At 40.7% G+C, this 23,512-nt stretch overlaps 1 protein-coding gene across 10 annotated transcripts in view; it reads left to right on the top strand.

Moving 5' to 3' along the window:
* Positions 1-23,512, top strand: part of ARHGEF28 (Rho guanine nucleotide exchange factor 28) — a 197,951-nt gene that overhangs the window by 585 nt on the left and 173,854 nt on the right. For 8 of the 10 annotated variants that reach the window (XR_007356563.2, XM_048849301.2, XM_075128538.1 and 5 more), the window contains exon 2: positions 13,487-13,530. Coding sequence is in view for 7 of the 10 variants with exons in the window: in XM_048849301.2 (XP_048705258.2) it covers positions 13,498-13,530 (33 nt within the window). In the remaining 3 variants the exon portion in view is untranslated. Of the gene's footprint in view, positions 1-13,486; positions 13,531-23,512 lie in introns of those variants that run through there. The other 2 variants (XM_075128542.1, XM_075128543.1) reach the window with 1 other exon arrangement.

The raw sequence follows: 23,512 nt of genomic DNA, 5'->3' as shown, positions 1-23,512 counted from the left end.
TTTGTAGCGCGGGAGTCCCAGGATATTAGAGACACAAGGTGGGTGAAGTAAGATCTTGTCCTGGACCAACTTCTGTTGGTGAGAGAGACAAGCTTTGGAGCTTACACAGAGCTCTTCTGTAGGCCTGGGAAAGGTAATCCCAGTGTCCCAGCTAGATGCCAGGTTGAACCGATAGAATATGGTAAACTAGGGGCAGTCCATTATTGTTTGTCCAGGTCTAAATTTCTTGGTCAAAGTGAAGGGCCAGACTTCAGAGAAATTAATAATAATAATAATAATAATAATAAAACATCAATGATGATAAGTAAATAAAAATATTTCAGGGTCCATTCAAAAGCATCTGGTGGTCTGGATTTGGCCCATGGTCCACCTAGTGCCTACCCCTATGCTAAGCTAAGGGACGATTCAAGGTGAACTGGCCTATTAACACCATAGGACAAAAAAGGGGCTTAGTGGCTTATAGATTGTTGTAATAAGCCATGAATCCAGTGTCTTTATTAAGACTGTGATTTCCAGTGTCTAGCAAAGTTATGAATTTAAGCTCTGAGGCTGGTCTTATGAGTGTGCATCTCTGACTGGGCTGTCATCGGGACAGCTGGTGAACCAGGTGCTGGCTTCCAGCCAACAAGTGGATTCCCAGAATGATTCTGGCTGGACTGACCCAGGGTGTGAAGGAAGCAGCAGTTATGCTCCTGATAATTTTTCCCCAAGTTTGAGCTAAGCACCAGCACTTTTGCTTGTTTTGATAGTATCTCAATTAACAATTGAGTAGCAGAAGGCAGAAATAATAAGCTAGGACTTTCAGCGAGTCACTTACATTATAGCTGTATTGAAAAATGCTTATACTGGTACTTCTGAACTGGAGTCAAACATTGTTTCAACTGAACAGCAACAACAACAAAGATGAACTGGAAAGCTAAAAGAAATAAAATTATGAAAGAAAACAGGAACAGTTTATTTGAGACTCTGATGGGAATGATAGGTTTCAGAGTAGCAACCGTGTTAGTCTGTATTCACAAAAAGAAAAGGAGTACTTGTGGCACCTTAGAGACTAACCAATTTATCTGAGCGTAAGCTTTCGTGAGCTATATTGGATGCATGCAGTGGAAAATTTTCCACTGCATGCATCCAGTGAAGTGAGCTGTAGCTCATGAAAGCTTAAGCACAGATAAATTTGTTAGTCTCTAAGGTGCCACAAGTACTCCTTTTTTTGTGTGTGTGTGGAATAGGATCAGATATGAGAATAAGTGTAGGAACAGGGCATTAAGTCTGGTGTCACTCTTGGAGGGAAAGAAAGGGACAATGTGGAAGGAGACAACATCTGCCATGTAGGATGAGAGAGCTGTGCCAAAGCCTTGAAGGTGAGGATGAGATATGTCAGCTTGGTGCAGTGTACAAGGGACCACCAGTGGAGGAATGTTAAAGGGCCATGTGTCAGTTTCCTACATAGACAAAGAGTTATCTTTGTCTTCACAAAACTGTACACATTAGCAAGCCAAAAACAAAAATTAGAGACTGGTGTTTTCATAAATGTTTATACTAAAAATATATGTTTGTTTTTTGGGTTTTCTTCTTGCAGGGCAGTTTTTGTGTACTTGATGATAAAATAATTAAATTGATGAGCAGATCCTATGGTCTGGTATGTTTTAAAAATAAAAGATCAGGTAATCTCCTGATCTTCTCAGTTAGGCAGAAAAGCTTGAGTTAAAGACTAGGTTTTGAAGCCCACAATCAGTTATTTAATATACAGCAATGTTCTCCCAATGAGCTTAAAACTGCTGTCCTAATTCAGCCCAAAATCCTATTGGCTCCATTGGGAGCTTCCCCTGTGGAGACTTCAGCATTTGGGCGCCAGGGACATTTCAGAAAACTATGGTTTAACTTTCTTTTAATCCAAATAGCAGTTTTTAAGTATATGCTTCAGGGATGATAGGAAGGATGGTCTATGGCTAAGGTGCTGGGCTGTGATTCAGAGATCTGGCTTCATTTCCCACTTTTGCCACAGACTTCCTGTGTGGCCTTGGGTCAGTCACTTAATACTTCTGTGCCCTAATTTCCAATCTGTAAAATGGGATGATGATAATACTGTAGACTCTTTGGGGAATATACTCTTATATAATATTACATGTGTTTGTACAATGCTTAGTAAAAAGGGGCTAGTAGGTGCTATTGTAATACCAATAATAAAAATGATACCTGTACTGCTAGGTTTCATCTTATCATAGTCAAAGGTTATGGTCAAGTGATGAATTTCTGGAAATATTTATTTACACTGAAAGACCCTTTATTCTAGCAGCACTAGTTGGTGATGACATGATACTGAACCCAGGTTGTTCAGCAGGCTCTTTAGGTTTATTAAAAATGCATTGAACTGTATTTTATTGGTCCAGTATGGTTTATTATTATTATTACTATAGAGATGTAAGGCTTCCCAAGTCACCAGAATCACAGCCATGCTTCGTTGCTTTTACTTGCACAAGCAAGACTTTGGAGAAAGCTGCTGTAACTTGTGGCCTGGTGCAAGGTAAAACATAAAAGAAACATAAGACAAACCTTCTGTTGAGTGCCCAGCTTAGATCTGGGCTATGCATTGCACAGATATAGGGAAGAGGGCAGGGGGCTCAAGGGAGGAATGCTCCCTGTCCCCACCAGCAGCTGAGCCATTCCAGTGCAATGTATCAGATAGCCTCCACGGGCCCTTACGTAGCTGTGCTTGGTGGATGATGGGAGAACCTGCATGCTGCTATGCAGGCAGCAACACAGAGCAGAGCTCCATGCTGTACACAGGGTGTACATGCTTATACATCTGAAGTCCTTAAAAACACAGGAATTTTCCTGTTGACTCTTCAGATCCTGCCTCAAAATCTCTCTTCAGCCTGGCACGTTACTACTATAGTGAACATTAAACGTTAAAATCCTGGTCTCTGAGCAACTCCATTTCCCCAACACCAATTCACTCTTCATGAATCATTTCCATTTTCCAGCCAGCCATACCGCTTCTACAGATGCTAGCTGTGTGATATACTGCAGCCTGCATAGATGCCTTGTACTTGCATTTATAGACTGTAGTCAAATGTGATGAGGTCTGTTATATTTTCATATACAAGACTCAAAATAGGTTACAAAACAGTTTAACAGTACTGAAGGGAGAAGTGCATCCAGAAATAATAGTTAGAAGGATAACTTAAAAGGCTCGGTCTCTGCACACAGCTCCTATTGATAGCATTTGGAGCTTCTCCATGGAGCAAGAGCAACACATAGCTTTAGGGTTATATCCGCATCACCCAGATGCTTGCACTCATTGTGGAAGTTATATTAACATTCACTGTGCCAAGGTGGGTGAGAGAACCTTCACTACATTTCTAGAACCTAGATATTTTTAGACAACAGAAAAGATGATTTCTTATTCCAGCTATCAACTAATGTGTGGCTTCCTTTGTTAATATAAAAGTAAGAGGTCACACAACTCTTGTTGCCTGCTTAGGTGATGCCGGTGTCTGAGACAAAATTGAGGAAAGAGACCATATTATGAGGAGTGTGTGGTGTGTAGGGTAGAAATGGATCTATTTTACTAGTACCTTATCTAGAGGTTGGGAAATGCTATTGTACGTCAAAAAGCAAATTCACTTTTGTTGCATTAAGATCATTTGAGCTGAGCTACATAGTTTTGAAAACTATGGACCCAGTTTTCAGAAGTGGCTGCCTAGAATGCAGATTCCTCATAATCATTTGCATGCATATATGAACGCTTAGGTGGACAGTTAATCATTATGTACACCCAGGAGCCCATTTGCAAATGGGATAGGATTTGCACATGCATTTCAGATCTACATTTGACAATTTCTGTCTGTCTATACCCAAACATTTAATTTATAGGGAAACTTTGTAATGAAAACTGTATTTAGTATACTTGTAAATCATCTCACATATATTGCTACAACCACAGCTTTTCATGCATCTAAACTTCCTTAGATGTCACTTCTCAACTCTATCTACTGATTGTATTTTACTCCTTTTGGTTCTGAATGGCTTTTCTGAGCATCTCGACACTTTTCAGATAGTTTCAGTTTTTTCTTCAAAGTTGTTCATTGATAAGTTAAAAATCAATATATATTTTTAAAGTTACTACAGGCTCGTTGATACTTACAGTCTGAGTATCATTAAGATGGATACTGAAAGCCATAAACCAGGGGTTCTCAAACTTTATAAGGGGGTGGGGCCGCACTCTTAGGCCTGCTGTGTGAAAGGGGTCATCAGTACAAAAGTTTGAGAACCACTGCCATAAACAACAAGCTGAATTGTATTTATGATCAGAAAGAGACCATTTAAAAATAATGCCATCTTACCCAACAAAATCTGCTCCCTATGACACTGAGTCATATCTGATGACTTTACTGACAAAAATGTTACAATTACTTACTCCTTAATTGTTCTGCAATGCTAACGTGGCCATGGGAGAGTGAGCAGAAATCCGTTCTGTCTCATACATCATTAACATAATTGTTTAAGCAAGTTTAAATTGCAGAAATGTTATTACTAAGGATGGCGGTGTGAATAAAACAACCACACCTTGATTCTTAGAGCTCAGGTTGGATTTGCATTGCTGGCAGTTGAGGGATAGGGGGAGGAGGAAATTTCCATAGTGCTGCCACATTTTAAGGAAGATAGCAGGTAGAGTTGTAGATTAGCCTGCTACAGTCCAGGACTGAATATATATCCTTTGTGAGCCTTCGTACATGTACAGCTCATGCTAAGGAGGAATGGATTTTCCTCCAGCACTTCTTGTGGAACTTTCAAAGCTTGCAGAGCTCATGAGCTCCCCATTGGGAGAGGGAGGAGCAAAGGGAAACTTCATGCTTCATCCTTAAGAAATTAGTTCTGCAAGAGGGGGAAGAGAATGGGAGGGTGACTGCAGGAATAGCTTGTGGATTTTGAAAAACCTGAGGGAGTTTCCTAGCAAACCCCCACCCCCCTTCATCCTGCAGTTAAAATTGAAAGCATGTATCGCTTTAGCCCAGGGGTTCTCAAAGTTCATTGCACTGTGACACACTGCATGATTAATGCATGTCCCGGGTCGGGGGGGAACCAAAGCTGAAGCCCGAATCCCATCACACTGGGCGGGGTGGCTGAAGCCCAAGGGGTTCATCCCTGGGTGTGGGGACTATAGCCTGAGCCCTGCCGCCCAGGGCTAAAGCTGAAGCCTGAGCCCCGCCACCCAGGACTGAAGTGAAAGCATGCAGATATATAGCTAAAGTCACCTAAACACCTTAACTCTGTTCCATAGAGTCACCCTCAGAACAAGACAGAATGCTGAGACAACTTTATGTCAACGTAGATGTATTTCAGCAATTCCTAATTTAGACAAATAGCATACTCAGAGCAGCCTTTTCCCACTGCTCAAAAAGGCAGATGAACTGCATATTACAGAAATGTGATGAGACACACAGCTAGCATAGCTTGGTAGAGAAACCTCCTAAACTTTATTCATGAAGTTAGAGCACTTATGTGGAAAAGTCAAAGGTTGAAGAGGTGATGAACCATCACATTTAGTATTGGATTATATGTTTGAACACAGTTAGAAAAGCATTGCTCTAGCATTCATTTATTCAGTATTCTTACCAGTGAACAGTACAAGGGCAGAGTTTTTATATCATCTCCTGCCTGTGACTGTGAGCTTTGTGGAACCTTTATGAAAAATGATGAAGAAAGAAACATTGGTTTTAATGGTGGTACAAAATTATTGCCCCAGTACAATGGCTTCTTTAGTATTTAAAATATCTTCATCGATAGTGTTAGCAAACAACACTCTTAAAAAGTAACACAGCTTCCAAAACTGGTACTAAAGGAGCATTTTTATTTTGGCTCTTCAAATATTTTCTCTGCAGTGCAACACAAAATAGTGGTGGCTTTAACTAATGAAAACACTAGTATTTTAACTGAGCGGTGAATTGGGTGATAATCTTCAGGAAGATAAGTGATCTTTTATTTTAGTCCCAAATAAAATGAGAAGTGTGTTTCTCTTGTTGATATGAACGGTGTTTGTAAAAGAAATTTTAGTTAAGTTTCTCAAGTTCTCTTGATTTCAAGAGCAGACGAGTGCAAAGTGAGGTGATCAAGACCTATGCAAGCTGTTTCATTATACATTTATAGGTAAGGGATTATTTTACTTCTCACTTTGAAAAATATTGGAATGAAGTAAATGACTGCAAGGCTGGTAGCTGTTCCCCCCGCAGTTCATGCTATGCATCTTCATCAGAATTAGAATTAAGACTGATTTGAAAAACCTTGGTTATATGATACAAATCCATGCATTTTGGAATTAAGTAGTCATCATATTTTTGCTGCAACTGGCTACTTTTTTTCTGTCACTGAATTATTTTAAGATCTTTTAGTTTTGGTCCACGGCAAGAAGCTGTGCATAAAAGTACATTCTGTACTGACTAAGATTTGATCTCTGTGCAGTGTGTCCTGACAGGAAACAATGATAGTGCCTTTTGGTATATAATGTATTGTGATTCAAGTTGCCACATATGTTGCAATAAAACAGTTCCCGCCAGCAGTATTTTACTGGAAATCTCTGGTTTTATAAGCACCCCTCAGAATCTCATAATTTTGTGTAAGGGGCAGTAAGGGTATTGTGGGGTGAGGATGGGGGGTGTATGTGCGCGTATGTGCTCAGTGGAAGTATTTTCTTGCCTGCTAATGACCTTTACATGGCCACTATTGTTAAAATACAAAGACTCCTTTTGTTTCATGTTGTTCCGTGTAGCAAAGTGAGACTCACTGGCACAGCGCCTCCTGCTGGTGATCTTGGGAATTAGCTGTTTTCCAGCATATGGAGCTCCCTCTGCAGGCCAGTGTCTCGCCTGCTGCTGGCCCCGTCCCTCCCAGACCCTGGTGCCCTTTACCTCAGGGTTCTGCCTCAGCAGTACCCCACAGTCTGGGTCTCTCCTCCGCAGGGAACCCCCAAGTCTCTAAACCCACCTTGCCTAAGTGGCTACTGCCAGTCATCATCTAGCCCCCACTCACCGGGGCAGACTGAAGTCTGTAATGGCACTCATCATCGGCAAGGGGTTAGGACCTGCTGCCTTTGCCTATTTCCCAGGCCGTATGTCTGCAGCCCCAGTACCTCTGTAGGCCTTCAACAAGGCTTGCAGCCTGGGGTTTTACCAGGCTGGAGCTCCCCAGCACTGCTCCAGTTCAGGTACCTTCCTTTCAGGCAGCTAGCCCTTCTCCCTCCAGAGCTGGAGAGAGACACTCTTAGCTCCTGGCCCCCAGCCCTCTTATAAGGGCTGGCTGGGCCCTGATTGAGGTGGCCACAGCTGTGGCTGCTTCCCCAATCAGTCTAGCTTGGCTGCTTTTAACCCTTGCCTATCGGAGCGGGTCAGTCGCCCCACTCCACACTCAGTCGATCAAAATCAAATTTGGGGTGCTGGCCTCTAAAATAATAATAGGACTTGTATTCCTCAAAGTGTTTTACAAACATGTATTAAAGTATGGGGCATCACAATCATGGAAATGAGATATACATTCCAAGATACTCATGGCTTTTAACTGTAGGTTTATTTTCACAGGTCAGCATTTTGATTTTAGTAATTTACTCTACAGATTATGGGATGACAATAGAGCTGTGTGGTACAGAGGTGTTGGACCATTATGCAAAAAGGAACATGTAAATGTGTCTACACACATAACTTTGTATTCTATATACAGTTTAAGAGACAATAGAAATATGAATTTAATTTATCTTTTGTACTATACTTTATTCTGAAAGGCTTACAAACACTAAATGATGGATGCTCCAATCCTGATTCTGAATCTGATCTAGGCAGTCAAACTGCTTACCTGTGTGGAGCCCCTAGTTTAATGGTGCAGCAGTTTGCCTCTCCTGGATCACAGTGCAGGACCTCATTTTTGGGGAAGGCAAGCTCAAATACTGAGCTGCAGGCCAACTTGTGGGATCAGGGCCTTTGACTTTGGATCAGAAAATATGTCCTTCTCCTTTTAAAAAGCATCTAACACACAGTAGGTGCTGCTGCAATCCAAATAAGATTCAGAAAATTCTCGTTGAAAAAAACACCATTAATAAAGTAATGTCCGATGATCACCTTGTCAAGCACGATAAAAGGCATTATTACTGGAATTTCTCCTGTGTACTTTCCATTATCTAATTTCTCTAGTATGTACAAACTGAAAAGGTTTGATAACAGAAACCTTTTCCATTAACATGTTCTCCGCATGACACACTTCCATTCACATTTTCCAGTGACAGATTTCCTTGCTGGGTCCCTTATTAAAGGTACCTCCGGTATTTGGAAAAAACACAGTTTTAAAAACTAAAAGCAGTCGTGTATTTAAAAAAAAAGAAACTGAAATGTAATTTAAGATTCTTGTAAAGTAAATAGGTAAAAATTGTTAAAATGTATCTTTACTACGATAAAAGTAATAAACATTCTTAACCATCTCAAGTAGGTTAGGACACAAAAAATTCAATTTCCATTGGGGAAAGTGGCAAACTAGACATTTTCAAAACCCTTTTTGGGTAAATTCTATTCTTTTAAACTTTGGGGATAATCACTGATAGAATTTACCTACAACAATTCTTAAATTCACAGATTTCCCATTTGCTCCAGTGGTAAGAGAGTGTAAATTGATGTACTTGGTGCAGATTTTCTTAGATAAAGCGCAGATATTCAACTAGATTGGACAACAAGCCTATGCCTTGGACTTCTCCAAATTATGGCACATAATCATGTGCGTTTTTTGTCAAGTTCACTACTGAACTGACTCAAATTTGCGTATAATGAGGAAAGATCTGATTTATAGGCTGATCCTGCCGCTGTTGAAGTTAATGGGAGTTTAACTTCAGTGGGAGAAGGCTGAAATTGGAAATGGTGGTTTTTTAGGTCCAAATCCTTCTCAATTTTCTCTCCCATCACCCAGATTGACCCCTGACACAAGGGAACTCATGTAGTTCCACTATGTGGAGGGATGTGTGTATAGCAGGAAATTGCATGGGGTCTGCACTCGTGCTCAGTGTAGCTACTGCCTAGTGCCTCTCAGTGCAATTGTGCAGTTAGTCTGTGGTGGCAGTTTGGCTTGGCATTGGAGAATCTGCTGCTTCATGAATCCTCCAGAGATGGTGGGTGATGTGGTGTCAGGACCCTGGAAATCTCCTCCATTCCTTAGGCTGTAGTAGTGACTACAGAGCAACTTTGTTCTGGTTCCATGGCCACGGTGGGAGGATTTCTTCTGTAGTCATAGAATGATAGAAATGCAGGGCTGGAAAGGACCACAGGAGGTCGTCTAGTCCATCCTGCCATGCTGAGGCAAGATGAAGTGCACATCCACCATCCCTGAAAGGTGGTTTGTCTAGCTTGTTCCTAAAACTTCCAATGGTGGGAATTCCACAGCCTCCCTAGGTAAACTGTTCCAGAGCTTAATAGTCTTATAGATAAACATTTTTCCCTAGTATCTAACCTGAATCTCCCTTCCTGCAAACTAAGCTGATTACTTCTTAACCTATCTTTAGTGGACAGGGAGAATAATTGATTACCATTCCCTATGTAACCGACCTCAACATATTTGAAGACTGCTATCATGTCTCCCTTCAGTCTTCTCTTCTATAGACTAAAAGTGTCTAATTCTTTCAACCTTTCTTCATATGTCATGTTTTCCAAACTTTTTATCATTTTTGTTGCTCTCCTTTGAACTCTTTAATTTGTTTATATCTTTCTTACACTGTGGTGCCTGAAACTGGACACAATACTCCAGCTGAAGCCTCACAAGTGATGAATAGAATGGAACAATTATCTTCCATGTCTTGTAGGCCAGGGTTTCTCAACTTTTTTATTTCTGAGCTCCTCTCCCGCAAAACGTGTTATAAAAACTCCATGGGCCACTTGTGCCACAATAACTGGTTTTCTGTATATAAAAGACAGGGCTGACACTAAGGGGCACCAAGCATGGTAATTGCCTGGCGCCCCATGACACAGAGGCCCCCATGAAATTACATTGCTCAGGCTTCGGCTTCAGCCCTGGGTAACGTGACTTAGGGCCCTGGGCTTCAGTCCCATGTGGTGGGGCTTTGGCTATCTGCTCTGGACCCCAGGAAATCTAATGCCGGCCCTGCTTGATGGACCCCCTGAAACTTGCTCGTAGCCCCCCAGATGCCCCGGATGCCTGGTTGAGAACCACTGTTGTAGACAACACTTCTGCTAACATATCTCAGAATGACATTTGCCTTTTTTGCAGCAGTATCACGTTGTTGGCTCATATTCAGTTTGTGATTTGCTATAACCCCCAGTTCCTTTTTGGTAGTACTACTGCCTAGCTAGTTATTTCCAATTTTGTAGCTGTGCACTTGATTTTTTCCTTCCTAAATATAGTGCTTTGCATTTGTTTTTAGTGAATTTCAGTGATTCCCAGCAGCCAGGTGAGTGACTTGGGCTTAGCACTGGGGGGAAGACTTGGATCACTTGAGTGGAACTTTTTCTAAACAACAACTGCCATCAAAACAAATGTGGAAAAAAAAACAGCAAAGCAGAACTGTTTGCTTAGAACATTATTATTATATATGTTAATGTTAACAGGTTCCTATGCAGGAAGTGAAAAGAGGATCAATTAAATGCCCTTTTGTTTCTAAGAAACACCATTAAAAGTTGGTGATTATAAAGTTTGTTTATAGACAATCACAAGTATGTTTTAAACCAGTACAGCCAGCATTCTACACCACATTTAACATTTTCATAAGGCTAGGCAGTTTGCAGGTTATGGGTATTTATTAGAAGAATATAAAAATACTAATAAAACTGTCTACTTGAGAAATTGATCTTTTGTGTAAATAAATTTAAAATTTAGATATTATTGAATTCTATGAGTTTGTTCTTGTTAACTCAGTGACACATTAGGGGTTCAATAAAAATTATGTGTATTTTTGATCTTCATATGGGTATACATCTCATGTGAGCAAGATCAAAGGTCAAATTCAAGGCCTCATTGGAAATGTAAAAGCTTCTTAGTATGTTAATTGTGATTTACATTTTTGAAGTGCTATACAAACGATCATTAACCAATTAATCCTAATAACTGGAAGGCTAGGTTAGTAAACATCATTTATTAGGGGAAATTGCCATTCAAATGACCTACTGTATTTATATTATTTATTGTATCTATGGCATCAACATTATGCTAGACACTTTTATGTGTGGATATGAAGAGAAGATCCCTGTCCTGAAGAGCCTATGATCTAAATAGCATATAAATAAAGCATGAGGAAATGTATGTGCTAGGTCCATGTTTAAAGTGAATTTTATTTATTGTGTGTGCTGTATACATGGTATGAACTTCACTTCCTAATAAATTAAGAGTTGTACAAGTCTGACCATTGGCACTACCATAATCCCCAAATTAGGTACTAAGTTATGCCTCCTCTTGCATAAGTGCACTGGAATAGGAAGAGGACATAGGGAGCCCTGCCTTTCCCATCCCCCTGTGCACTCATGCAGAATGAGAGGGAGTTGGTGTATATCTCTTGGAATTATATCTATTGTGTGACCATAATTAGATGCATGTTTTGTTTTATTGAGATGCTACTGCGATTTATGTGAGGGTCAGTGTTCATGTTGTAAAAGAGGTTGTGTGGGTTTAAGTCTGATGGTCTGTGTACTCCTTTATGTACATGGACAATTGGAGATTAATAGATTCTCCAGAAAATAGAAGAGAAACGTTGTGGAGATTCTGTTAGCTGTCATGTTGCCGCTCAAAAGCAGATGTGACATGCCTTTCTTTTCATTGTCATGCATGACACCAAATGATGCAGTTGCTGCTGACTTGTTTATAAATATAACATGTTGGTGGCAATAACTGTGGCTTGATGAGAGATCCAAGATAGGAGGTAATGGGCTTCATCCTTTCTGAAATATGATATTTTTGGAAAACCAGTGTATTTGATAATTCCTCAAGAAACAACTTTTTGGGTTACCTTTCGTAACCCTCTTTAGTCTGCACAAACACGAGTGTGCTTCAGATGTTAATCTCAGTTTGGGTCAGATTCACGGCTGTCTGCAGAATAACTAAAGAACCTTGTCTGTGCTTGGCAGTCAGAACAAAGCACCTTGAAACCAACTTCCTCCTCCTACCCCCCCCCCCCAACAAAACAAAACAAGAGCTTCTATCTGAATGTAGCTATTGACTAAATATTGACTTCATTTGACTACCGTTTGGGAGGGGTTAGCAGGCAATGCCTGACCTGTTAATCCAGACATTGGTTTCAGAATGAGTACGAAATAGGGGGAGATCTACAAAGCTTATGGTGTGAAAGACTGGCCTTAGTTTGACATTTGTGCTCAAGGTTCTTGCAAAGGAGTTTGCCTTTTTGTCAAAATTGTGTGAAAATCAAAACATAGCAGCATGCCCAGTTTTGCTTGTGTGCATATGAAAAGATGGGCTGTATGAGACTAGTATAAATAAACCATTTGCTAAAGAAGTTTTTTGTTCATGGTGGAAACTCTGTAAGTAAATTTTGCAGTATGTAAAAGGGGAAACATTCCAATTATATCTGACTCATAGCAGGCTATCCATATGCGTGAGCAGGCTATGTACAACATAATCATATTATTACTGGAAAGGGTTCAACTTTAACAGCATAGCCACATCTGAGTTGAGACAGCCTTCTTTTCGGACAGGCTTTTTTTTCTCTGTTTCAGTGAGTTGAGGAAGAGGATTTGTAAGTATATATGTCTGCCTGGGCTTTCTAAAGGCTTGGTTGCTTCCAGTTTGATTTTTTTCTAATTTTTTAAAAAATGTTAAATTTAGGGAACGGTCTCTGTGGATGCATTGGAAAAGGAAATCAAAATATAATACTAGAAATCAGTGTTATCTTGACTATATTAAAATAGTAATAATTGAAATTGATCATCTAAAATGCATTTGTTAAATTACTCTAAGCAGTTGCTTGTCACTTTACGTGCTTTTTCAGGTAACCAATGACAGACTGAAGCCTGTGGGGTTCTTAAATGAAGGAGTTAAAAAAAAAACACACCCAAAAACCAGACACTTGATTTATGGTGTTAAATACAAGAGTAGGTGCAACTACATCCCTGGATCAAATTTACAATTCTTTCTCTGCCTCTGATATACTCAACAAGTTTTAATACTTCACTTATTGTCAATATTAACATCTTGGTGGCTGGACTCAGAAATGTTCACTGACCTGTTTTGTTTAGTTTACTGTGTATAGTATTGAAAAAAACACACAGCATATTAACTAGAAACGACCCCTCCTCCAGAAATACACATGCATTTCTTTTTCCCATGAGGTAAGAAACTGGAGAAGAACTGCACATTTGATAAAGTTAGTCTCTTAATGTCCTCATTCTGGAGGATTTTCAGACACCATGGTGATTGGCGTGCTATAAGAACCTGAATAGTATCAGTGCCCCATGATTCAGTGTGTGATAATTACTCTGGTTTATTCTGTTTGTAGATGCTGTAACAATGAAGCTGAGCTGCACTGAAGTACCTCTTTATGTAAGTTCTACAACATTAGGCTTTTGCCCTAAGAGGCTCTTTCTTTTTGATAACAGCTTATTCAAGGCAGAATGAATGAAACAGAAAGCTGTTCTCTGGTTGACTGAGACTTTAGGCCGCTGAATGTTGCTTTCTAATTCAGGCGTTTCTGGGGATAATGCTCTTTGAATGTTATGGCTCCCATTGCTGAAGTCAGTTTAAAATTCCCTTCATGGTCATTATTTTAGATTTTCTTAATTTCAGTACTTAGAAACATAGATAATACTTCGGGAGCTACTCCATAGTTTAAAGTTGCAACTGTGTTTCTGCTATAAACCCAAATTTTTCATTGTCCCCCCCCACCTTTTCCTTCCTCATCATATACAAAAGTCCTCTCAGTCTCAAAATTGGTAGTTTATATTTGGGGCTAAGGAACAGTTTTTCAACAAAATGTGGAGCGATTGGACAAGAAGTTTTTGCATGATGACACCCTAAAAATAGATGCACTCACCAGAGTTCAAAAAGCCATCTGACTTTGAAGCAAAATAAGACATACAGTGAATAAAATTTAGTTTACTGGGCTCCTTACCTGTGATCTGGTGTCCAGGATGAAAAGTTAGAGGATTAAACTTTTAATTTCAAAAGTTATTAATGTTCAGATTTGTAATGGTGCTTTCTGCTGCAGCAAGCTTAATATTTGGTCATCAAAGGACTGCTGGAGTTCTGCTCTTTCATTAACAACAACAACATCTCTTTTCCTTGTAAATGTAGACCTCCAAATGTTGTAACCTGTTGAGAGCCTTATTGATGGAAGAAGGAGAAAATGGTTGCAAAAACGCTTGCAGTGGGGATGATGAGCCTCCTAAAGCTCTCTGGGGTTCTCCTTTCCTGCAGACCTCAGAAAGTTCACAAGAAAGGGGGTATCCTTCTGATCCTCTTCTTTTCCAAGCCCCCTGCTCAGTCTAAGGGGCTGTAGAGAGCAGGGTTTGGATTGGTGGTTAGGGGCCAGGCATTCCCTCTTTCCTGTGGAGCTACTGAGCTTTTCAGGAGAGGAGAACCCGTAGTGAGCCTTAGGGGGGCTTATCAGCCCCCCTGCAGGCCTTAAGAGGGTTGCTGGGTTAATCCCCCAAACTTTAGAATCAGTGAGTGCCCGTCACTATATTTGAGCTTTGGGAGGCTCATTGAAGGTCATCCTCAACCACACATAAACCTTAGTGGATTTCTTAGTCCCAGATAAGCCTATTTTGGCTATTTGGGCAGGGATGGTGTCAAGGTTCCTTCCCCACTCTGAACTCTAGGGTACAGATGTGGGGACCTGCATGAAAACCTCCTAAGCTTATTCTTACCGGCTTAGGTTAAACGCTGCCACCACCAAAGTGTTACACAAAGAACAGGGGAAGTGCCCACTTGGAAACGTCTTTCCCGCCCCAAAAAATCCCCCCAAGCACTACACCCCCTTTCCTGGGAGAGGCTTGATAAATATCCTCACCAATTTGCATAGGTGAACACAGACCCAAACCCTTGGATCTTAAGAACAATGAAAAGGAATCAGGTTCTTAAAAGAAGAATTTTAATTGAAGAAAAAGTAAACAAATCACCTCTGTAAAATCTGAATGGTGAATACCTTACAGGGTAATCAGATTCAAAACATAGAGAATGCCTCTAGGCAAAGCCTTAAGTTACAAAAAGATACAAAAACAGGAATATACATTCCATTCAGCACAACTTATTTTATCAGCCATTTAAACAAAACAGAATCTAACGCATATCTAGCTAGATTGCTTACTAACTTTTTACAGGAGTTCTGACCTGCATTCCTGCTCTGGTCCCGGCAAAAGCATCACACAGACAGAGAGAACCCTTTGTTTCTCCCCCTTCCAGCTTTGAAAGTATCTTGTCTCCTCATTGGTCATTTTGGTCAGGTGCCAGCGAGGTTATCTTAGCTTCTTAACCCTTTACAGGTGAAAGAGTTTTTCCTCTGTCCAGGAGGGATTTAAAGGTGTTTACCCTTCCCTTTATATTTATGACAGATGGTGTCCCTAATCTCTTTGCCAGAAGCTGGGAATGGGTGATGGGATGGATCGCTTGATGATTACTTGTTCTGTTCATTCCCTCTGGGGCACCTGGCTTTGGTCACTGTCAGAAGCCAGGATACTGGGCTAGATGGACCTTTGGTCTGACCCAGTATGGCTGTTCTTATGTTCTTATTGGAGGCCCCATGAGCATAATTTGGTTTGCAGTTGGACAGCTGCCAACTATTCCTCTGAGGCTTGCTGGGGTGGTGGTTGTGGTTTGGGAGGGCACTAAAGATTCCCGCCAGGATGAGTGATTGTGAGTTTTGCACTTCCTAGGATTAGTGGAGGGAGCTCCTGGAGCAGCTAGTGTCCTGATGAGTTTTGTAAGTCTCTCAGAAGCTGGAGTTCAAGACATCCCTGAATAGCCTATTAAGACTGGCATAGAGGGGTTGGGAGATGAAAATCTTCTAGGGCTCATGGAGGACCCTACATGCCTCCTGGGGCCAATGGGAGAGAGAGATGGTTCCTATAAACTGTAGGTCTTGGGAACTCCCTGACAGACCTCATGAGGCTCAACAGGAGGGTGATGTAGTTACTCAGGTGGAGTCTATTTCTGTGCATCCCCCGTCAGATTCACAGGCGACAGGCTTCTTTCCTAAGGATCTTGCCAGTCATATTTTTCCCTGCCTGGATAATTTTCAATTTAGATCTGAAAACAACCAAAAAGTCTGTTCTATTCTCTATGAAGGAGCCCTTGAATAAGGGCATTTTCTTTTAGCCAGGTCCAATTAGTGTACATGTGCTCTAATAGAAGGAACTTCCAAGACGCAACTCCTGCCTTATTTGCATGGCTTTCGTGGAAATCACAATCTAGTCAGTATTTAAATTAGATGTGAAATTAGTTCTTTTGTCCATTTTCATGAAGCAGTTTTCTAGCTTTTTGAGTTTGTCTGAAATACTCTGATTTTTGGTCTCTTAAGAAGACTCTGAAGAGGTGCCTGAGGTGAGTTTTTGCGTTAATTAGAAAAATAATGGAATTAATTGAGTTTCTCTCTTTTGAAGGAGGTGGTGGGGGGAGGGAGAAAGGAGAGGGGGACACAGAATGAAAAATGATGATGCTTATATACTGAGCACATGTAACTTGAAAAATTCAGTGTTACATTGTAAGGTATTATGTCCAATAGGAGTAGAATTATTTTTAGCTCAATGTCTTCTCCACTCAGTCTGTTGGAGAATCTCACAATGAAAACTGGCAGAAAAGGAAAAACGCACTGGTTGTACTTCAAGACTGACTTATCTACTTCGTATTAGTAGAGCCCTGCAAATATGCAGATAGCTGTGCACCATTTTTGCGGCTGGTGGATCCGATGCAGATACAACCACGCAGGGCTCTATTTGTTAGTGGCACCTGGCCTGCGGCATCTGGCTTGGGCAACCCGGGGAGCGCAGCACACTCGGGGCTGGCAGCCAGTGGCTGGGACTGGGCAGCAGGTCGGAGTCGGGGCTGTCCAGCACCCACTCACCGCGTCACTTCCTGTCCAGCAGCTTGAGCCCCTTAGGGAGCACCAGTGTCCCCACCATGGCCTGGCCCGGCAGCACTGGCTGAGCACCTAGTCCTGGGCCTGGCCCTCTGGCTCCTGGGCAGCCAGGTGCGTCCCTGCCCATTGGGATTGGAGCAGGCGGGGCCCCGGTGCCCCACCCCTCTGCACCACTGTGAGGCAACACGCACTGCTGCTGCCATGTGCTGTCACTTGTGAGCCCCCAGGAGCAGCACGCGATGCAGTGCCCCTTTCCCCCAGCCCCTCGCTCCACGCTGCCCCTTCTCCTCGGGACCCTGCCCCTTACCCCCAGTCCCAACCCTCGCACTGCCTCTTTCCCCCAAGACCCCGCCCCCCCACTCGCTTCTTTCCTCTTTGCCTCTCCGCTGCCTTCCCCCCCGCTTCCCTCAACTCCTCATCCCCCCAGTCACTAGACCTTGTGAGACGGCTTGCAGCTTCAGTTGTGGATGTGGATACAGGTAAAAGACAGCTAGTGGATCGTGGGTCAGATTGCGGGTTGATCCTGGTGGATGCAGATCCACATTTTTGTATCTACGCTGGGCTCTACGTATTAGGGCTAAATGGGCCCATGGAGTGTTTGCTTTTCAAACTCTTTCCCATTATTTTTAGCATCTGTGTTCACTGGTATCCACTGGACTATACTGCCTATAATCTGAGAATATCTGAAGTAAATATAAGACCGCCTCAGTGATGTATTCTAATAATGAATAATAATAATTAGAACAGAATAATCATAGGGTACGTCTAGTATTATGTTATTCTGTTGTAACTCTAATAATCATGAAGTTCAGGTAGGAGGTGAATTTTTAACCACCTGTTTGCAAGCTATCATTAAAAGCCTTCAGGAGACTTATTGAGATTGGTATGTGTAATGGAGTGTTATTTAGAATAGTCACTCAATACCTGAAATTCTTTGCAAGTCTAAGATCTTACCAGCATAGTATAGTCTAATCTGGTCAAATGAATAATGACTTCTGTTTATTTTTTGTTATTTAAAAGGAAATATATTCAGAAAAGTCAGTCAATGTTAGGTTATCTGATTTTATGTGAAGTATAATGAAATACATATGGTCCATGTTATTCCTCAGTTTGGAGAATGCATTATCTTGATACATTTTCCATATACATAATTTCAGTGACAGCAACAGGATCATAATCTAATTACCACACCTTTAAACGTCATGGTTTCAAAAATAAATTATAATGACAGAGAAAATTAGAGGTTTCAGGCACATGTTTTTCAGTTAATTGAAAGATCCGTTTCCAGCTTCTCAAGAGCAAAGTATTATAGTCCACATTACAGAAGATTCCCTTGTAAACCACACAAATGTTCAGGGTTACTCAAACCAGTAACACCTGATCAATAAAATAACATCATGTGATTCTGGGTAGTCCATCTGTCCAATAATAAAGATATATCATTTGAGTCAATGTAGTTTTACAATGTAGGTAACTTGAACTTTTAATAGTATCTTTGTTTTCTTCTCTTAAAATTTATTATTTTAATTTTTATCTTGAACAGAGTAAAGTGACAGGGACAAAACCAGCATTTGATGAAACACATGCAAGATGTTAAAAGTAGGTCTGTCAAGTTATTAAAAAAATTAATCGTGATTAATCACACTGTTAAACAATAATAGAATACCATTTATTTAAATATTTTGGATGTTTTCTACATTTTCAAATATATTTATTTCAATTACAACATAGAATACAAAGTGTACAGTGCTCACTTTATATTTATTTTTGATTACAAGTTTTTGCACTGTAAAAAAATAAGAAATAGTTTTTTCAATTCACCTAAATACAAATACTGTAGTGCAGTCTGTGAATCATGAAAGTTGAACCTACAAATATAGAATAATGTACAAACAAACTGCATTCAAAAATAGAACAATGTAAAATTTTAGAGCCTGCAAGTCCACTCAGTCCTACTTCTTGTTCAGTCACTCAGATAAATAAATTTGTTTACATTTTCAGGAAATAATGCTGCCCACTTCTTGTTTACAATGTCACCTGAAAGTGAGAAGAGGTGTTCTCATGGCACTGTTGTAGCTGACGTCACAAGATATTTATGTGCCAGATGCGCTAAAGATTCACATGTCCCTTCATGCTTCAACCACCATTCCAGGGGACATGTGTCCGTGCTGATGATTGGTTCTGCTCGAAAACCATCCAAAGCAGCGCAGACCGATGCATGTTCATTTTCATCATCTAGTCAGATGTCATCAGCAGAAGGTTGATTTTCCTTTTTGGTGGTCCATGTTCTGTAGTGTCCGCATCGGAGTGTTGCTCTTTTAAGGCATCTGAAAGCATGCTCCACACCTCGTCCTTCTCAGATTTTGGACGGCACTTCAGATTCTTAAACCTTGGGTCGTGTGCTGTGGCTAACTTTAGAAATCTCACATTGGTACCTTCTTTGCGTTTTGTCAAATCTGCAGTGAAAGTGTTCTTAAAATGAACAAAATGTATTGGGTCATTATCAGAGACTTCTGTAACATGAAACATATGGCAGAATGTGGGTAAAACAGAGCAGGGGACATACAATTCTCCTCCAAGGAGTTCAGTCACAAATTTAATTAACGCATTTTTTTTTTTAACAAGCATCATCAGCATGAAGACATGTTGTCTGGAATGGTGGCAGAAGCTTGAAGGGGTATACGAATGGTTAGCATATCTGGCACATAAATACCTTGCAATGCAGGCTACAAAAGTGCCATTGAAATGCCTGTTCTTGCTTTCTGGTGACATTGTAGATAAGAAGAGGACAGTATTATCTCCTCTAAATGTAAACAAATTTGTTTGTCTTAGTGATTGGCTGAACAAGAAGTAGGACTGAGTGGACTTGCAAGCTCTGAAGTTTTACATTGTTTTGTTTTTGAGTGCGGTTGTGTAACAAAAAAAATCTACGTTTATAAGTTGCACTTTCACAATAAAGAGATTGCACTATAGGACTTGAAAGAGGTGAATTGAAAAATACTATTTCTTTTTTTGTTTATCATTTTTACAGTGCAAATATTTGTAATAAAATATACACTTTGATTTCAGTTACAATATGGAATACAATATATATGAAAATGTAGAAAAACATCCAAGATATTTAATACATTTCAGTTGGTATTCTATTTAACAGTGTGATTAAAACTGCAATTAATCGTGATCAATTTTTTTGAGTGAATCGCGTGAGTTAACTGCAATTAATCGACAGCCTTACTTAAAAGGTTTGAAATAAGGGAAGTCTACTATAGTCCATAACTGAAAATAATTGCTAACCTACAAAAAAGCAAGTGGCTGCATATAAGAAGCCAGGCTTTTTATTTAGCAGTAAGTAGCTATTTTTTAGGAACGTTATTGATTCTCCATATTAATCTTTAAGCACTGGTAGAGTAAATACTTCAGAAATATTTCAGGAAGTGTCATGCTACTATGGGGGAGAGACGGTCATGGGGACAGTAAAACTCACAGAACGGAGACAGAGGGCTCAGAGAAGTCTGTAAAGTACACTGCACTGAGACTCTGACAGATGCTGCACTCAGGGGGATGGGTTTTGGAGGACAGTGGAAGAGACAGGGGCATGTCCTTGAGATCTATCAGGAGAGAAAGCTCCAGTCTGGTAGGAGGGCTGCAGAACTGCATGGTGTCTCCCTCCCTTCTCACCTCCGACTGCACCTTACTCACTAGATGCCTTTGGTCCTCAAAATGTGCTTTCCTGAAATACCATACTGCTGTTTTCTATGACCCTATCGCTTACTCTGCTGAATTGAACAAGCGTGGGTCATTGGTTCCAAGTTTCCCTTGGATTCTGACATTCTCAGTCAGTCCCCTTAGCTTATGTTTCTTGCATTATGGGAGGATGTTTGTAGTTTCTTAAAACTTTTCAAATGATTAGACGTACTTCCTTATTTAAAAACCAGACTTCCGGTGTTTGCCGGCTGTCCATTTAACATTATTCAGTGGTGACACTGTCATCTTTATTTATTTAAAGTACAGTTAGTCAGAAAAGTGAGTATGTAGAAATGATACATTCTTACTCAACAGACCTGCACCCTGCGTGTATCCACTGCCCTATATGCTTGCTTTAGGGCTTAAGGCCCTATGTTCCCCTCTGCTGATGTGCATGGAAGGGAACAAACTCCTATAAAAACCTGTTGGAAACTATTCAGGTAGTGCAGATGTGGTGGCACCATTGTATGCTCCCCCTCCTCCCCTCAAGTCACTCCGGCCAGCTTTGAAGTCAGAGCTCTCCACAGGTTGTGGAGGAGGTATGCTGGGGCTGCAAAGGTGCTGGATAGGCTCTAAAGCTGTGTCTACACTTATGGGGCCTGTGAAGTACATACACTGCATGCCCCCCAGCCCAGGTATAAATAGCAGTGTAGACAGTACAGCTTAAGCGAATAGAGTAAAGACATGCCAGAACCTTAAGGTATATACCCTACACCGCTCCCTGCATGCCCAAGCTGAGCCTCCCTTGTCTACTCTGCTCTTTTTAGCAGGTAGTGTCCTGCTGACTCCCTGCAGTGGGGAAAGGCTCCGGCAGCAGGAAGCTGCTGGAGCCTTTGCCCGCCACTAAAAGACTCCAGCAGCAGGGCAGGTTCTGGTTGGTAGCGGCAGGGGGAAAGTCTCTGGCAGCTTCTGGAGCCCTTTTCCCACTGCCAGAGCCTTTCACTGCTGTGTGTAGCTGCATACCACAGTGTGGATGCAGCCTGCCTTTTACTGCTGCATGTAGCTACATGTACCCTAGACGCCACCATCACCACTATACACAAGGCCTGAGGCACCATCAACTCACAAAGTTGCAGATATTTCCTTGTAGAACATAACAGTGCCCCAGTTTGTATAATCAAGCAGATTCACCTTCTGTGCTGTGAAATCCTCTTCTGCTTCTGCGAGGCTGTTCTCCAGAAGGAGCCATGTTGCTACAGGGGAGAAGAGGCCAGGAGAGCAATTTGGAGATACTGGGTCTTTATGACAGGTTTCAGAGTAGCAGCCGTGTTAGTTTGTATTCGCAAAGAGAAAAGGAGTACTAGTGACACCTTAGAGACAAACCAATTTATTTGAACATAAGCTTTCGTGAGCTACAGCTCACTGTAGCTCATGAAAGCTTATGCTCAAATAAATTGGTTAGTCTCTAAGGTGCCACTAGTATGCCTTTTCTTTTTGGGTCTTTATGTAGCTGTGTTGATATCCATAAGATTCCCTTGCAACCCATAAGGATTGGGTAGGTCTCTCTTCCATCTTGTTTGGTAGTGCGTCGATCCCGTCCCTCCCAAAGGAACATTGGGACACTAACTGCAGTTTTTTAAATTCATGACGTTTCCTTGGTACTTTTGTGGGTTTTTGCCACACAGGAGACAGTTTGCTCCTGCAGTCAGTCATTACTGCTTTGTACTCCTGTAGCATTGCAGAGCCAATATAGCATTGTTTAAATGACCTGTTCCTCACAGATCATTAACAGAATTGTTAAAAGGAGAGTGTCAACTTGAAATCTTGTCTAAAAAAAAAAAAAAAGGAGTTAGCAGAAGCTTCAGGTACTACATCTGCCCCTTAGTTTCCCTGCCAATTTTTATGATTTTACAATCAAACTCTCCTATTTAAAAAAAAAAAATCCCATTCAGTTCTGCTGTATTAAAGACCCATGTAAGCAACAGAGGAAATTGGCTAACAGGCTATACCAGGCAAACAGTGAAACTGACCATTAGAGCTGGTCAAACTTTTTCTCACAATAAACTTTCCTGCTGGGAAATGTAGTCTTGTCAAAAAAGAAAAAAAAAACACCAGAGAGACAATATAATTTTTTTTTTTATTAAAAAAGAAAATAAGATTTACCACTTGGATAATTGAAAATGAAAAATTTCATTCTGATTTGACACTAAAAATAAATGCGTTTGTTTCGTTTTGACAACAAGGTCATTTCATTTTGGATTTTTGGAATCCACGTGTTTGTAAAAATGTGTTTCCCTTTCTGATTCTGATTTCTGATTCCCTTTCGCTCACTTTTTTTATTCCCGCTCCTTTAGCTGTTAGAGGAAATTGTGGAAAGGCCCAGTTTTCACACTTTTTACTCTGTTCCAGCTGGTAAAAGTTAGAAAATGAAGCAAAATATTTCATTTTGTTTCAAAAGTCTGAAACAAAACGACGGTTTTTGTTTCGAAATATCATTTTAAATCAAAATTAAGTGTGCCATCTAGAACTCGCTCAGAGCATATGTAGACAATAGTGTGGTTAAAATGCTACCAGCCATTAGCAGCCTGTTTGATGGAACTTTGCTGCTAGTGCAAGGGATGGGAAATTAGAAACAAAATGCTAATGTAGCCAAGATCTGTGTTGGCTGTTTTTCTCAGAAGTCAACGTACATATAGCCTATCCCTATAAAGGCATCTCTATATATTACAACTTACTTCAGTTAATTATACCTTGAGATACAATCTT

The sequence above is a fragment of the Caretta caretta genome, chromosome 5 (genome assembly GCF_965140235.1).
Source record: "Caretta caretta isolate rCarCar2 chromosome 5, rCarCar1.hap1, whole genome shotgun sequence".
Classification (NCBI taxonomy): domain Eukaryota; kingdom Metazoa; phylum Chordata; order Testudines; family Cheloniidae; genus Caretta; species Caretta caretta.
This window is presented reverse-complemented; position numbering and strand designations above follow the sequence as displayed.